Here is a 15,923-nt window from a genome sequence, read left to right on the forward strand (position 1 = left end):
CTCATTAGTGATTAGTCTGCCGATATTTATTACAATGATGTCAAATGTTTATTAGATGGTACTTTAAACTGTTTAAAGTATTACATAACACACATATTATTAGATGCCTCTGTTTAATATGCTTCAAAGCTTGCAGCGGACGGCAGTTACCGGTTTGATACGATAACACGTGCTGGTGAACTGATTTGTTTTTGCTTTTTGGCATTCGCTTATTTCGGTCTGTTGACAGCTTTTGCAATCAGCTTAAACCGCACTTGTTACCTATTTTCTCGAAGTTGTTTTGCTGGGAGAATTCCTGCTGAAATAATTTGTTTTTGGCTTTCTGGTTCATTATTAACTGCTTATTCCTTTACGCCACGAATTCAGGATATCCTTTAAGTTAAGCTACACATATTGCAAAGAATGTCGTCCGCTCGAATTAATGGAAACCTTGCTGAACGCGAACAAGTCATTATTTTGGAGAATTTCATTCGTGGAGAATTTGTCGCGAGCGAAAACTTAGGATACATTAACAGTTATGAGCCATCCACTGGACAGGTATGGGCGCAATTGCCGGATTCCGGCGACGAAGAAGTCTGTCGAGCAGTTACTGCGGCGAAAAATGCATTCCCAAAGTAAGTACTGTTAGCACTTTTCAGTACTTGTAGTTGATCATTGGTATAAGTAAGTAACAATAATAAGTTGACTCTTTTTACTTACTGTATTCTTGGTACTTATTAAGTTATTCTCACTACTTTTCATGCGTTTTGCAGTAATTATATTCATTACAAGTCTGATTGCGTTCGGATTTGTAAGGGCTATAGCAGCTTTTGCAGAATCTGTTGCTGGTTGCAAGCTATTTTCGGCAGTTTTAGCACGCGGAAGCACGTCGTAATTACCGCGTAGGTAATGTTTTTCAGATGGTCTTCACTTTCGACGCACGAACGAGCGTCCTACCTCAACAAAATTGCCGATTTAATCGAACAGCGGCTGGATGAATTCGCCGAAGCTGAATCGCGCGATTCCGGTAAACCCGTGGCATTGGCGAGATTAGTCGACATTCCCAGAGCGGTGCATAATTTCAGATTTTTTGCTTCCGCTGTTCAGCATTACATTTCCACGTAAGTGTTACTTTCTTACAAGTTACACACATGTATCTAAATGTTGGGAAAGTTGCGCAGTCACCAGTAAAAATCGCGGTGGCTTTCAGTAAGTATGACAGCGCTGTTTCAGTTTTAAATGTATTTCCGTTTTCTATTTGTTTATGTTTTGGTGACAGCAAACGGCTCTTCTCTGTGCACCAGTTTCGTTTAACCGTGGTTGATATGCGCGTGAGGTGGACAAACTAACTTGTTCATTTGTTTCGCCGTAGCTCGAATTTTAACGATCAGCATGGTGCTTTAAACTACGTTCACCGCTCGCCAGTGGGTGTGGCTGGACTGATATCGCCCTGGAATCTACCGCTTTATCTGCTCACTTTCAAGATTGCGCCGGCGATTGCCGCTGGTAAACAGTATGCGATGGTCTGAAATTACGAAAGTGGTTGTTAATCATGAGATCTGTTAGGCTGCACGGTGGTTGCAAAGCCAAGCGAAATGACATCGGTCACAACTTGGATGATGTGTAAAGTATTCCAGGACGTAGGTAAATAATCATCCGGCAAGTTGGCAGAATATCCGCTGATAAGGAAAAACCATTTTTGTCCGTGAACTGCAGGACTTCCGGCTGGCGTTGTGAATGTGGTTTTCGGCTATGGTGGGAAAGTTGGAGAAGCATTAGTCAAACATCCAGACGTTCCAGTAATCTCTTTTACCGGAAGTACACCGATTGGCCAACGGATTACGGCCGTTAGTGCGCCTTTTTGCAAAAAGTTATCACTCGAGGTAAATCGGGCATGATGGATAACTGGAACCGGATAGCGAGAGATGTTGGTATTCCTGCTGATTTTAGTTGGGAGGAAAGAACGCCGCTATAATTTTCGATGACGTGAACCTCGACGAAGTCGTGCCTGGTTCTGTCCGTTCGAGTTTCATGAACCAGGGCGAAGTGTGCTTGTGCAGCAGTCGAATTTTCGTGCAGCGTGGAATCTACGACGAGTTCCTCACGAAATTTACAGAAGCTGCAAAGTAAAGCCATGTTGTGCAAATGTGCGGGTAATCATAAATTGCATAGGATGGTTGCAGGAAATTTAAAGTGGGCGTTCCGAGTGACCCATCCGTAAACATGGGTGCCCTGATCAGTGAACAGCACCGCGAGAAAGTCAGAAGCTTCATCCAGCTGGCGGAAAGTGAAGGTGCAACTATCAATTGCGGAGGCGATCAAGTTCCTGAATGCATTCCAGAAACCCATAAAAACGTGCGAAAACAAATTTGTTCTTTAGTTGAAACGACTAACTTGCTTGTTTCGTTTCTAAATCACTATTGCAATAATTCCTGAGACATAAGCATGATATACGGCGGGCAGAATAGCACGAATGTCAAGATGTTGCTCTGTGTCGTTATGAGAATTATGCTTTTAGGGATATTATCTTGCTCCTACTGTAATTAGCAACATTTCCGACCGGTCGCCGTGTATGCAGGACGAAATTTTCGGCCCCGTGACCTGTGTGGTTCCATTCGATAACGAGGAAGAGGTGCGCGCTTGGCACATTTTTGTACTTACGTGCCGCGTAATTGCAGTTTGCATGCGAATTGCACTTGTGATTATGATTTTGTCAACAGGTGGTTGAGCGCGCCAATGCCGTCAAGTACGGACTGTGCGCTGTGGTGTGGACGAAGGATCTGAGCCGAACACATCGCTTGGCCCGGAAACTGCATGTCGGCACCGTGTGGGCCAACTGCTGGCTGGTCCGGGATTTGAATATGCCGTTTGGAGGGTCGAAGGCGTCGGGGATTGGGAGAGAAGGCTGCAAGGAATCGCTGGATTTCTACACTGAATCCCGGACAGTCTGTATAAAACTCGGTTAAGTCTGTTTTCTCACTGTACACACATTTCTCAGTAACTCCGTATTGCCATTTTGACGGTATTTTTGCAGGCATAAGTATGCTCAATGGCTTTGTTAGTATTTTTTGTGTGCCCTTCTATGGGTGACTGTAACTGGTAGTTCGCTTTTTTTGGCAGTCTGGGGTAGGCCGTGCTGTATTACAATACGTCGATACGCACTGTTTTTTTTTGTGGGACGCTTAGCGACATTTATGATTTTCATAGTTTTAATGTTGAAGGGTTTTATGCGAAATAGCAAATTAAAAACTCGATGTGCACCCTGTTGTGCAATACTGAAAGTATCAGTTATTGAATTATTATTCGATCAAAGTAACATAAAGCGCAAACGCGGACACACTTCTTTGCAGACTAATTGCAGTTAAAATTTTAAGCATTGAAAAAACAACCAAAACCTTTGTCCTCCCTTGAGTTAAAAGATAACGTACTTATGCAACACCGCTGGAGCATTTCCTTTAATTGACAGCCAAACTAAAACGCTGCTCTAGAAAAGCAGTAGAATGCGCTTCTCCACTCAGTTCACGAATTTTTCGACCCATAAAATGCAGCAGTTCGCTTAAAGCTTGGCCGAACACACGCTACACACCTAACGTTGCAACCACCAAAGGATTAAAAAGATCAATTTAAAAATTAGTTGCAGGTAATGTCATAATTAATTATGGTGAGGCGCTGGCAGTAACTACCCACGTCAACTGCCTTCAAAAGCCGATTCATTTGTCCGATTAAGCCGATTGAACTGTTCCTCGATCTTGTTCATCTTTAGACACGTTACTTGTTCCCTGCGTTCTGACCACAGCGTCATCGGTGGCTGACGCTTTTATTTCCTGGCTGGCGTTCACTTCCGCCTGGCCACTTCCGTTGGCGGTTGTACTAATGGTCGCGGCGTTCAGGCCGAACCCATGGAACACTCCGGAACCGCTGACCTATACCGACAAAACGAAATTCTCTGCACTTCCTAATTGCGAAGTTATGATTGGATTACCGAAAACACAACGACGAAATTTCGTCGATATCATGTACTCTCATTGTAATTGCAGTTGTATCGTTAGTTGTAACTTGGCTACTACTATTCTTAAAATTAGTAGGCAGTACATACCACAACGTTAGCGTTATCCGTAGTTCCCGATAGCGTGATAGTGCCACTGTTGGCCAGTACGGCGTTGATATTCTTACTGGTCACGGAACCGATCATGCTGGCCGACTGCGAAACCACCACAACCACGGTACTAGCTTCGATATTGGCAATCACTTGAGCCGATCCACTAACCACGATGCGGAACACTTGCCCTTTCATATTACTACGGGACGTAATCTGAGCCGGACCGGCCGCCACCAAATTTATAATGGATTTAGTAGTTACGGCGATTTGAAGAATCCCAGTGAACTTTGTGTCCCAGTTGTTAAAGCGGATTTTCAGGGTGCCATTCTCCACGACCGTCTCCACGGCCTTGATGAAATCCTTGTTGGAACCGGATAACACGATGGAATCTTTATCGCCGATATCCACATTGATAGCGAATGGTCCATCGACGGCGATGCCGTTAAACGGTTCTTCTACTTGCCGCGTCTCTGAAAACTGGCCGTATCCGGAAGCAAACAGTCCACACAAAACCAACACGACATATCCCGACATTTTCAGGCTTTTTCGTAGATATCTATTGTTTTTCTCCGAAAAACCTCTTGCTACTCACCGTCAGATCAGCAAAGGCAAGTGAAAATGTGCGACAGACCGCAAATATCAGATCAAGTGTCAAAAACGCTGCGGGCAATTCCTCACCTACTCAGTAGCTGGCCGGCGAAACAGTATTGTACGTAACTGGAGAGAGACGACTCCGGCCTTTTTATTATGTAATATCAAAGAGGAAACGTTCTGCACTAACGGTCGCCGTAAAGTTCAGCCGCACTTATTTATTGTCTTACCAGATTCACTTTCTATTAACACACCGTGTCTGACACGTTTCGCCTTGTAATTTTAACAAGTGCATCATAACACAAAACTACTGGTTACGTTGTGATAAATAACACCGACTGGATACAGGCCGCTTTTTTTTGTAATTTTACTGGCGATAACTGTTTGACGGTTTCTATTACCGCCTGTCTGACATATTAATAGCAGACATACAAACGACAACATATTTATTCGGGCTACACTCAGGCAGTTTTACTGGCACTTAACAAACTCAGCAGTTTTCTAGCAATACAAATGTGCACTCATGCCACGAGACAGATCAATGTTTCGGCAGGAATACTAACAACTTTGTAAATAACGCGCACACGCAGGCAATTCAAAAAGTATAACAATACGATCCTCTATAAATTGATAGAACGAATGCAAAACTGAACAACCATTACAAGACACTGATATGACTCATCTATTTTGAAAATTCTATAAACCGTGATCCCTTCTTTAACCAGATTTCCCCATAAGGGACCTCCTGTTCCACATCCACAGCCTGCAGTTTCTTCAACACGAGGGCACTGTAGAAGCGCTGCGCCACTTCCTTTCGAGATCGCCGTCCCCGGATAAGCTCTTCAAAATTGACCGACTGCGATCCGTCGGATTTACTGTGTCGAGGAGTGTGACGACGGGTTAAAAGCGCAGAGAACTGGTCGAAAACCTCTTTCGTTCGCTTGCTCATCTTGTCATAATCCTCCGCATGCTAGATTACCACAGGAGCAACTCTTGGGTAATTCAAACGTAAATTAATCTCATAAACATAGCGGAAAGTGTTCTTACCGCCTCTTCATCTTCCCCTTCCCCTTCGTCACCAGCACGGCGTTTAGCCGGTCGCTGTGTATCGGATGAGAGAACGTCTGAGCCCGGCACCTGCATGTCCGGAGACCCTTCCATTGTATGATGGGATCGCTTTCCCTTCGACTGCGGTGATCGTACATCAAAATCATCTTGAACGAGAACGCTATTGAATCCTGGCTGAGGCAGCTCTGCATCGTCTGCATAATTGGTGTAATCTACAAAATATACACCAGTTAGAACACAAGCACTTGTGAGTGTACCAGGATGTATTAAAAAACAATCCAATTTACAATCCAGAAAATAATGAACGCGATTATAATAACATAATTATATGAAATGACAAATCTTCTATTATACTAATAACATCAAATCAAGCAAACCGATGAAAGCACGTACTGAGTGCATCCTGGAATATCTGCGAATACCGTTCTACACTGTTATCCAACTTATCCGGGAAAAAACTGTCCGCCGGGTCTGTCCGAGGTACAACAGCGTGGTTGAAAGCGTCCGCAAAGAACTGCAATAGTCGAAGTAACAATTTATGAGCAGTCATCCTACAAGCCTAAACTTGGTGAACTGCTCACATTGGTCAGCTTTTGTGACAATCCCATAACACCATCCTCAAAATAGATTCCTGGATATTTCCACATCTTATCTCCCATAGTAACTTCCCGTAAATACAACAGCTTATCGCTCCTTGGGCCAAGCTCAAGAGTGCGAACAATATCGCTGGGATCTTGTAGTTGAGCCCGCATCTGATCACTGGAGATGACTTTCTGCTCATCGATGATTAAACGCCGCCGACGCTTTGCTCTGACACGATCCTTAATCGGTTGATTTCCACCAGGAAGTGCCGGAAAGACTGCCGCCAAATCATCTAAATGCCGCACACTGGCAGCTTCAGACGGACCAATGGAATGGGCAACTGTGGAGCAAAGCGTTGCTGTTTACTGCATTAACTGCTTGTAATCGCAATTTACCAGAAGTAGCTCGTGATCGTTCGCCGGTGAAGAGCTCTTGTCCGGGTGGGAGATCAGTACTGCCGGGTGCTACAGCGGGGATTTCGGGAAACGGCTCAACCCCTGCACGAGTACAACACGATGTTACCCAGTTAATACCGTGCGCCCACTAACCGCCGTACGAACTTCACAATCACTATCAGTTTGTGACTTTGTTCACATTTAACCTAAAATACCTGAATCAACTGAGTCTGGAACCACTTGGATCTCCGGTAACAGTTTTCCTTCCTCGCTGAGCGATGGTTGTCTCTCACCGTCTGCGGGACGCACCGGTTCTTCAGGAATGACACTGCTCATCATCAGATCGTCCAGATTCAGGTTCATTTCGCCTAAGACAACAACAATAGCAACGAATTAAAATCAGACCAGATCCACACCGGTCATGAAGTGGTACCGAAATCATCCTGAAGAGTGTCATCTACAATTCCCTTGGTAAGCCCGATAATCGTCTCTTTAAGGGTAATGCTGTCAGGATCTGCCTGGTTCGCTTCGAATCGCTTTTTGAGCTCAGCGTCGCTGCAAAGGTAAAAGAATCAGACGCACATCAACGTGTTCACACGCTAGAACAGCGTATGCAGAAAACAGCCGAAAGTCTTATAATTCTGACCCAAACTGCGAATACTGATATTCGAAATCTAGTGCGATGAGACATTACGTCATCTGCGTCAGAATCAGCTGCCAAGTCGAAATTGTGTCACTACGGGTTTTACCTGAGTTCTTCCATATCCAGCTCAAAATCAATTTCAACCATGGCAAATTCCCGCTGTGTGAAGTTGATTTCTTTTTCTTGCGCTGGCAGTGTGATCGAGCTCTTACTGGCCATGCGCTGTTCCGGTGGCAAATCAATGATAACAGGTCGGAACGCCTGTTTGATTTTGCTGAGCGCTTCATTGCAGTCTTGCAGCAGGTATTTCGCTTTGCGTGAATGAATGCGTACTACTCCCAACAACAAGTGCCCAGATGTGCGCAGTGCCAATTTAATCTAACACCAGAAGATTCTTAACCACGTAAACTTCGAAGGTGCTTACTGTTAACATGAGATACTAGAAAGAGTACTGTCAGTACCTTGGGATTTAGAAGATTTTCCACAGTTTCTTCGATATCCGTTTCGTACACATGAGTTTTGGTAAGCTTGCGTTCCCAGTGTGCGGCCAACCATACTTTAGCCAAAGGGCCTTTCTTACTCAGCACGAAATGTGCGTAAAACATTTTCAATCAGTTCCAGATGTTACTTCTTTAAACTATCGCGGTCGATGTAAGAAGGACGGAATGCATGAACTCACTGCAAAGGAGCAACAATTAACACAACGGCAGCGCAAAACACGTATTATTAAAGCATATAGAGTATAGCTTTGACCCATGGCACTGATGCTGGTATACTTCGTATACGAGTGTTAAACCGAAGTTTTAAACTCTTTAAAGTTTTGTATTAGTACTTTTATCTTATACCGACAACTGTCACTAAACTTCGCAGGACTTGTAGTCCATAAGATGATAAGCGAAGCTCGCGCAAATAATTTTATAAGTTCTTAAATTTACAAAGATGGGTATTTGTACAATAATATCATTTCAAGCCATTAACGATTAAATTATTGCTTTTGCAAGTCACAGCATGTACTTAATTGATAACTACTTCATAAAGTAAGTAACAATCACAGGTCCGTGCTCAAACGAACCTCACAAAACAAATGGCTATAACTGATAAGTCACGCACTTTTTTATTGATCTGGACTCTGGTGGGCCATTACGAAAATGTTGGTCCCATAATTTATGATAATTACCTAAACTTGTCGTCAAGCAGCAACTACTTTTAAAAATTTTCAATTGGCAATACCAATGCAGCAATGGCACCACTACGGGCAACGAGAATGAACGAGAACAGAATAATATAATTTATACAGTAAATGACAAAATATATTATATACGTAACAAGAATGAGTAAATTAGAAGTAAAGTACAGTACAAAATTTTAAAATAAACAGTGCAAAGTCTGCAGACTGACTACCTAGTGACTACAGAATAGTAAAGCTTACTGGTTAGCTTCAAACGGGAAATTTCAGTTGCGCTGCATTTTTGCAAATTCGTCGAACCGTTGAATGCTCATTTCTAATTTTTGCAACTTAAAGCACAGCATGCTAAAGGGTTAGACAAAACAGCGGGTTTCAAATGTGCACTTTCAAAATAATAACTCAAAATGATTTCAAAGTGGAGGGCGAATCTTAACGAACTTTAACCGCACCTTTCTTCCCAAAAAAATAATCTGGACATCAGCAGAAGCATCGAAGGATTGGAAGTTTGATACGGCAGCCATGCCAGTCAAAGTTTCGCGATGATCTAAAAAAACTGAAATCCTGAACAAGTACTTGATAAAGTTCTAGACTGCAAACAAGAGAAATTCAAAACCCAAAAATTATATAGAAAAAAGTTCTGCAGCGAATTAACGCGTTTTCCCTCGCAGCCTCGATGCCGTGACCGTCGGAGCGTCCTGTTTGATGAAGCCAAGGTGAAAAAACCGTGGTGGCGGGAACAATCGCTTGTCTACGGTCTGAACCAATCACGAGGAGGGAAATTACTCATACGGTTTATTACTTTAACTTTATTGGTCCACATTGTAGGCAAAGGGCGGGCCGTTCAGTCTAGCCACGCCTTTGCAGATGACGCAGCTGTCATGCTTTTTGAAGATGTTCGGTGCGAGTTGGGTCGAACGTGCAGCTCGGCAGCTCGCAAGTTGTGCTTTGAGTTTGTTCTTTTGAGTTTTGGTTTTATTTTTTATTGTTAGGATTTTTGAGTTCATCGAAGAATGCATACATCTTTATACCTTTTTATTCTGGATGTATCTTGACACTGAGACTTGCAACTGTAAGTTAGTAAGTAGTTATGGAAAATTATCTGTGAATATGTTGAGCATTAAAATTAAGTAATTGTGATTGAATAAGATTATAAGATTACAGTATACGTATTTTAAATTCGCTTTAAGTACAGTAATGCACTAATTGTAATGCTGATTTTATAGTGAAGTCGTTGATGTTTCTTATGTGAACCTTACAATGATTATAACAATATTTTACATATGAAAATATCGTTAACTTTGCAATCAGTACGGCAACTTCGGATGCGTTATTCGGTAATAGTGTATGCACTGCTTGGTGTTCCCATAATTTCAAAAGTCAAATACCTGAACCTGGTAGAAACGTGCCAGAGTCATGGAAGTTTGAATGTGTAACTTTGTGGCAGATCGTTTTGGATTTTTTTGATTAGAAAGTTAAATTTTCAGTCTATAACATGCTTTCAGTTTTGTTGAAGGTTTTTTTTTGAGTTGTCAAACAAATAAACTGTAAACTCAAGCGCGATAAGCCGTGCCTGCAAAGGCACCTGCCACATCACTGACTGATGTGGAACCTCGGAATTATCCATTGTTTGTTAATTTTAAGACAATTTAGTGACAATCCGGACCAGGACTACGTATTTTTCTGGATGCTTATACATATATTCTCTTTCTCTGTTAATACTAATTTTCGCCTTCGAAATCGAAAGTTGCAGTTTGAAGCAGTTCTTTCCAAGGCTATGTAAACCGTACTTAATCCTTTTCTGTTTTACTCACTAATCAGAAGAATTTCGCATTTAGTGTAGGCTTCAGAATTAATGTATAGAAGTTACAGGACGAGATGGAGTAAGCAGCTTAATTGATTTGCTTGAATTGTAGGTTATATTTGAATTTTCAATCAATTTGCCCCACTCATCTGGTCTGGATCGTTGTTATCCATGATGGCCGGGTGGAATCGACCAACTAGGCGGCGGTCAGGAGATGGAGGTCGGATGTCCAACGCTAGCAGCAGCAGCAACTTGGCTGTTACTCCTGAAGGTAGGTTTTTGTCTGTTATGGTTTTACCAGATTTTTATGAATGTGGAACGTATTAAGCGTTCGGAAATGCGAGCTCGTACAATGGAAACAGAAGTACGTATGTTAAGCATGGCTTATGGTGTTTTCTGCTGCAGTGCCGCGAAAGCCTCATCCGCCAAATAAAAAGCAACATGAAGCGGACTTACAAGACATCCAGGATAAAATTACTGCTAAAGAGCAGGAAATGGTAAGCATAGTATATCATTCATATTTGGCCTGCAATAGGCAAATGTAGCCTAATATTAGACTCGTTAACGGAATAAACAACTATGGGACGGTGTAGCAAGATTTCGTTAATTTTTCTTGTCAGTGTGAACATTTTTTTACTCCATTCACCGTCACGAATTTTTTGGGTCCGAGATTATTAGCCAATAATTGTTTTCATTTGTGAGTTTACATCTGGGCTCGAATTGCATCAGCCAACACATTTACAGTGGTAAAGTCGTAAAGACTAAAGATGGACTCTGCAGATTAGGGAACGAATAATTCACATGGCGTTATCTGGCGCCAGCTTAACGAATTCTGATTTTTGCTTGGTAGCACACAGTAAAAACTTAACACGTTTTTGTGTCATTGTTTTATCAGCGGGATCGTTTTTTACAACATGAATGCAGTTTCTTGTGCAGTAATGGGATGATTAAGCGTATGAATAAAGTTCAGCGTTTATTTTTAGTGGCATGGATGAGTCGCTTCCGGTGTCTGGTTGTATTGGTGTTTTGTTAGAATACCTACAGCAGTACACCGTAATATTGTCGTGATTCTTTAAGTGAAAATTTGTAATTTTTCACCGGTGTTGTTGTTATCTCCTTGAAATTTTATTTCACACCAGAGAAGATCGTTATTTGTCGCGTTCTTACATTACGTGTTTGTTTTGATTAGGTGGCCATTAATCGTCAGTTTGAGACTGACGTAGCCGCTACTGCCGATCGCCGGGCTGAGATTTCCGCGAAAATACAGGCGGCTCATGACCGTCTCCGTATTGCCTCCGACAATCTTCGTCTGCGCCAAGATGAACTTGCGAAGAAGGTATGTGAGCTTACGCGGTTGTGTTGATCTCTCTGTCTCTTGGTTTTGTTTTTGGAATGTGTTTTTGGGGTCAGTGTGCAAAAGTGGGCCAGAGTCAGTGACAATATCCGGGTAGCCTGGGTTGTAGTGTACGAGTGGTGTGTGAAGCCGGCAGAAAGGTAGTACGGTAGACAGAAAGGGTGGGGCAGGCCGTTTATCTTATTGCGTCGACCGGTTAGAAAATGTGGTTTGATGCCAAACGTAATCCCATTCACTTTCTAGTCGCCACGGCCCTTCTGAGTCATTTTAGTGTGGAGATTTTTTTGATTGATGGGTGAGAGATTATCATTATCCATCAGATATTAGGAAGCCATGCTGAATGGAATACTTACCATTAATACGTTAATGACTGATAAAAACGAAAACACACAGAATCGCAGATATAAACCGCTTTTATGATCAATTTACGACAGATTTAACCCTTTAAGAAGAAAGCCTTTTACAAAGTATATATTTTTATATCAGATGAGAAAGCTTTGACGATGCATACGTACATACAGTGAGACCTATGAAGCCATCGAAGTACTCAATTAATTGCATGTTATTTGCTGAAATTGCGTAGGATATGGAGATTAATACCGCACGAGCAAAGCTGACTTACCGTAACGAAGCGGTGATTGACAGCACCATCAACAGACTGGAGCATGAGCGCAGCACAAAACATTTCAGCTTGCCGGAAGAACAAAAGATCATCAACGAAATCAACAGGTTAAGACGTTCCAAAAACGAGCTCAGGTGTGTTTCTCCTACAGTACGTACCATGTGCGTGTCGCTTATTTTATTAATTTCCGATCTTTTATTTCAGAAAATTCAACGCTTTACGTAATGAGAAGGAAATTATGGAAAACTCATTATCCGGACTACGGAAAACTCGAGCGGTGCGCAATCAAACGTCCACTATTTGCTTACTTTTAAAGTTCCTGTTGAATTTTTATAAGTTATTTGTTCTGTACCACAGGATGCGCTCCAGGAGAAGCACAATGTGCAAGCGGAAGATCGCATGTACCGTGAACGAGAGGAGAAACACCAAATGCATTTGAACGAGTTGTTTGGTGGGATGCGGTCTCTGAATAAGCAGCGCTCACGGTTAGTGAAGGAACACAATCAGCGCACTGTTGAATGGGAGGAGCATTTAACTGCCACCCGGCGCCAGAAACAACAACATTTCGAGCTGCAGTTACGAAGCCGTCCAGCTGATCTGCCGTACGTTTTTTTTTCACTGTTGAAAACGTATTGAATTGTCACTTGCATGATAACATAATATATAGTATATACATATATTTTCACGATCGAAGAAATATTATAGCAAAAAGCGCGTGGAATCGCCATTTTGAAAACCGCTTTGCAAAATATTAAAAGTTGTATGCGCTGACGTATGCATTCATATCAGTCAGTATCAATAAATTTAATTCTGGTTAAAGCTGTATAGTCTAGAAATATCACGGTGTATTTGCGTAATTGCAGGTACGATAGCACCCCCAGGGATCCTTTGGCTGGTCTAAAACAGATCGTGAACAATCTGTTAGCCTACATACATACCCTGGCCAAGCAGGATGATGCAAATGGCCCGGCCACCACCACACAGTCACTGGATAATCCACCCACTCAGGATGCACTGGCTGTGCCGGTGAACCGTCCTTCTACGCCGCCTCCAGCCTCATCGTCGTCGCTGTTCGAAGAGACACCAGGATATTTCTTGCCGAAGAAGTATTCTGACTCAATGGTGACGCAGAAGATTGTCGGTCGCGGGAAGAAGGAGAAAAAGAAGGTGCGAGATCGTTATCGATTTTTGCTTTTTTTCCCGGTGGCCTGATGTCGTAGTGACGCAGTTGGAATGACATTATTATGTTTGCAGCATAAACCGATTACTCATAATGCGACGGTTGTGGCTCAGTTTATGAAGTTGGACATTTCACTGCCGGCTACTTTTGCCGATCTTCCCGATACTTTAGAGAAGCTAAAGGCTAAGAAAGTTCGTATAAGAATACGATTCATATTTTATTTTAACGTTTAGCGCGAAAGAATCGGAGTTTTACTGTTATTCGAGTTTACTGTTTATACGAGTTTTACTGTTTACTGTTTTTTCTCGTATATAAATTCAGTGATTTGTGAACTGAATAAGTTTTTGGTGATTTGCTGTTATTGTGCTGAGAAATTGTACTGATGTACCTAGATTACATAGTATGTAGTATTGCTTAAATGTGTAATAACCGAGCGTATGATACTTACGTAATAATTTTTGCAGTTGTTGCTGGATCAGCAGGCTCAAGTCGGCTCAGATTCGGCTACTCCAAAAGCATCTCCATCAGAAGAATTCGCTTCACCTATGCCGGCCATGGGTACGGAAGATGAAATGTCGCCAGCTGAAGAGGCTCGGATATTACCTCGGATGGACCGTCTTCCATCCATCACATTATCAGGCGATGGTAACGAATCAGTGGTGTTGCTGGATAATTTTGCTGCATTGAAATTAGCGGCAAACCACGATGATCCCATTACTTTGAGCCATTTAGAGGAAGTTAATGCTGGAGGTAGTGGGGATCCCAATCAAGACATGCTGCGCTCGGATGGTAGGTTGCAAAAATGCTGTTATGTACAGAGTGACTACGGTATTTTGAAACTAAGTACATGCATCGCTTCCTTTTTGGAGAAATAACATAACCTAAATAAGATCATACTGCCATAATTTTTTGTAAGTAATATCCAGTGATTAAGCAGGAAGTTCTGTGAACGGCGGTGCTTTAACTGAAATCGGAAATCAATTGTAAATTTATTTTTGTCGCTTGTAGATACAGCTTCAACTGCAGCATCCACCATATCAATGGCCGAACCAATGGATCATGTTACCGATTCCGAGTCGATCTTGGATGACGGAGAACAGCGTTCTGATTCGGGTATTGGTCGCTACGCCGGTCTGAATCCGTTCGATCACCACAGGGGTAGCGACACACCCGACGGAAGTACACTTCGCAGCTATATTCGATCGGAGTCAATTTCCGAAGAAGAGCCGTCTGAGGAGACGGCTGAGAACAGCGGCGAGGAGACCCATGATAATCCATCAGTGCTTTCCAACAGTTCATGTGATAAGAAAATTGAGAGTCCGCCCATCTCACCGGATACGATGCGATTAAATGTTAACAACAACGGGAATGGAAGAGTGCCTGCGATGCTTGTTGGCGGAGGGGATTGTGAGCGCCCCAAAGAGAGCGCCATTGATACGCAGGGAGTGTACCCGGAGACGCCACCCATCGACGACCTGTTGTCCAAACGTCCCATCTTCCCGAGTCGAAGCATTGCGGAATGATATTTGATGATGGTGGTATTTTTGAAGATTGGCTTTTTATATCTCCCGCATTCGTGACGTTTCCCCAAGGATTTCCATTCTGACCATTTCATTTCAGCTTTTGTTCGATGCCGCTTTACTGAATGAAGGTCCGTTTGGGACCGGTTGTCCATTTTTTGGGATTGTAATTTGGTGGTTGGGCGAATATTACAGTAAATTAATTATATTGTTCAGATGTTAAGGTCAGATGACCGTTACGTTGTGGTCAGATGTTTTTGTTAACTACGATAAAGTTCCCTTTCACAGAATGCCTTATTTAGATGTTGACCTGGTAATTGTAACATCGGCTTGAGTACAACTTTGTACTTGGTTTTATTTATTACGTTTGGATTTTATATGTGCGAATGACCGTGTATTTGCAACAAAATTTGCGATGACGAATTTTTTGGTTGGGAATGAAAACATTTTAAAAGATAATATGTTAAGACAGCAGAAATGTAGGATGAAAAGCCATAAATCAGTTCGGAAGGAATCAAGCCCTCATGGCTTTTTGATTTTTAAACACAAGAAAAGGCTCCCTTTGTAAGAGATGTTTCTGCATAAGGAAGTACTTGCACATACGGAAGTTTCGGAGCATGATGAGCGCATTGGTTTCTGGCACCCTAGTTCTAGCCATCATGTACTTGTTCGGCCAGGACCGAGCAAAAATTTTTTTACTGTATTCGGCAAAAGTAGATTGTAATATTGCAGAAAAAAATTGATTGCAAAAAATTTATACTGTAATTCGGCAAAATTGTCCAATCAATAGCCTTACGCAATGCATCGTAATCTGTGTTCAGCAAAATTAATTTATAACTACGATATTACAGTATCTCGTATTACAGTATCTCATTGGTCCACAAGCAGAAGGTTTGCAATCAC

The 15,923-nt window shown here is 42.3% G+C and overlaps 4 protein-coding genes across 9 annotated transcripts; 2 read left to right on the forward strand and 2 right to left on the reverse strand.

The window, feature by feature from the left end:
• The first annotated feature begins 166 nt into the window (after window positions 1-166).
• On the forward strand, window positions 167-3,239 carry LOC129580967 (2-aminomuconic semialdehyde dehydrogenase-like). Its single transcript, XM_055471751.1, has 9 exons — window positions 167-614; window positions 900-1,100; window positions 1,352-1,485; window positions 1,546-1,623; window positions 1,696-1,862; window positions 1,930-2,105; window positions 2,163-2,334; window positions 2,498-2,611; window positions 2,700-3,239. The coding sequence occupies exons 1-9, from the start codon at window positions 403-405 to the stop codon at window positions 2,943-2,945; spliced, it is 1,500 nt and encodes a 499-aa protein (XP_055327726.1). The 5' UTR covers window positions 167-402; the 3' UTR covers window positions 2,946-3,239.
• A 24-nt stretch (window positions 3,240-3,263) lies between these two features.
• Window positions 3,264-5,024, reverse strand: LOC129580968 (uncharacterized). The gene is made up of 2 exons (XM_055471752.1): window positions 4,076-5,024; window positions 3,264-3,902 (listed from the first exon to the last, which is right to left on the reverse strand). Exons 1-2 carry the CDS (start codon window positions 4,610-4,612, stop codon window positions 3,702-3,704), a joined length of 738 nt encoding a protein of 245 aa, XP_055327727.1. The 5' UTR covers window positions 4,613-5,024; the 3' UTR covers window positions 3,264-3,701.
• A 111-nt stretch (window positions 5,025-5,135) lies between these two features.
• Window positions 5,136-9,232, reverse strand: LOC129580965 (double-strand-break repair protein rad21 homolog). Of its 5 annotated transcripts, none has more exons than XM_055471749.1 (10): window positions 8,787-8,890; window positions 7,819-8,035; window positions 7,464-7,735; window positions 7,148-7,269; window positions 6,930-7,082; window positions 6,715-6,816; window positions 6,319-6,659; window positions 6,131-6,251; window positions 5,717-5,949; window positions 5,136-5,639 (listed from the first exon to the last, which is right to left on the reverse strand). In XM_055471749.1, exons 2-10 carry the CDS (start codon window positions 7,960-7,962, stop codon window positions 5,352-5,354), a joined length of 1,776 nt encoding a protein of 591 aa, XP_055327724.1. In that variant the 5' UTR covers window positions 7,963-8,035; window positions 8,787-8,890; the 3' UTR covers window positions 5,136-5,351. The 5 variants fall into 5 exon arrangements, with proteins under 5 accessions (XP_055327724.1, XP_055327725.1, XP_055327722.1 ...); XM_055471750.1 differs by lacking the exon at window positions 8,787-8,890 and adding an exon at window positions 8,535-8,724; XM_055471747.1 differs by lacking the exon at window positions 8,787-8,890 and adding an exon at window positions 8,468-8,724.
• A 224-nt stretch (window positions 9,233-9,456) lies between these two features.
• On the forward strand, window positions 9,457-15,443 carry LOC129581023 (uncharacterized). 2 transcript variants are annotated; one of them, XM_055471849.1, is made up of 11 exons: window positions 9,457-9,612; window positions 10,457-10,615; window positions 10,750-10,841; window positions 11,534-11,680; window positions 12,282-12,454; window positions 12,525-12,597; window positions 12,678-12,922; window positions 13,184-13,487; window positions 13,575-13,691; window positions 13,965-14,289; window positions 14,509-15,443. In XM_055471849.1, the coding sequence occupies exons 2-11, from the start codon at window positions 10,516-10,518 to the stop codon at window positions 15,021-15,023; spliced, it is 2,091 nt and encodes a 696-aa protein (XP_055327824.1). In that variant the 5' UTR covers window positions 9,457-9,612; window positions 10,457-10,515; the 3' UTR covers window positions 15,024-15,443. The 2 variants fall into 2 exon arrangements, with proteins under 2 accessions (XP_055327824.1, XP_055327825.1); XM_055471850.1 differs by having other exon boundaries at window positions 9,472-9,620.
• Window positions 15,444-15,923: the final 480 nt, after the last annotated feature.

The sequence above is a fragment of the Paramacrobiotus metropolitanus genome, unplaced genomic scaffold (assembly GCF_019649055.1).
Source record: "Paramacrobiotus metropolitanus isolate TYO unplaced genomic scaffold, Prichtersi_v1.0 Parri_scaffold0000005, whole genome shotgun sequence".
Lineage (NCBI taxonomy): Eukaryota > Metazoa > Tardigrada > Eutardigrada > Parachela > Macrobiotidae > Paramacrobiotus > Paramacrobiotus metropolitanus.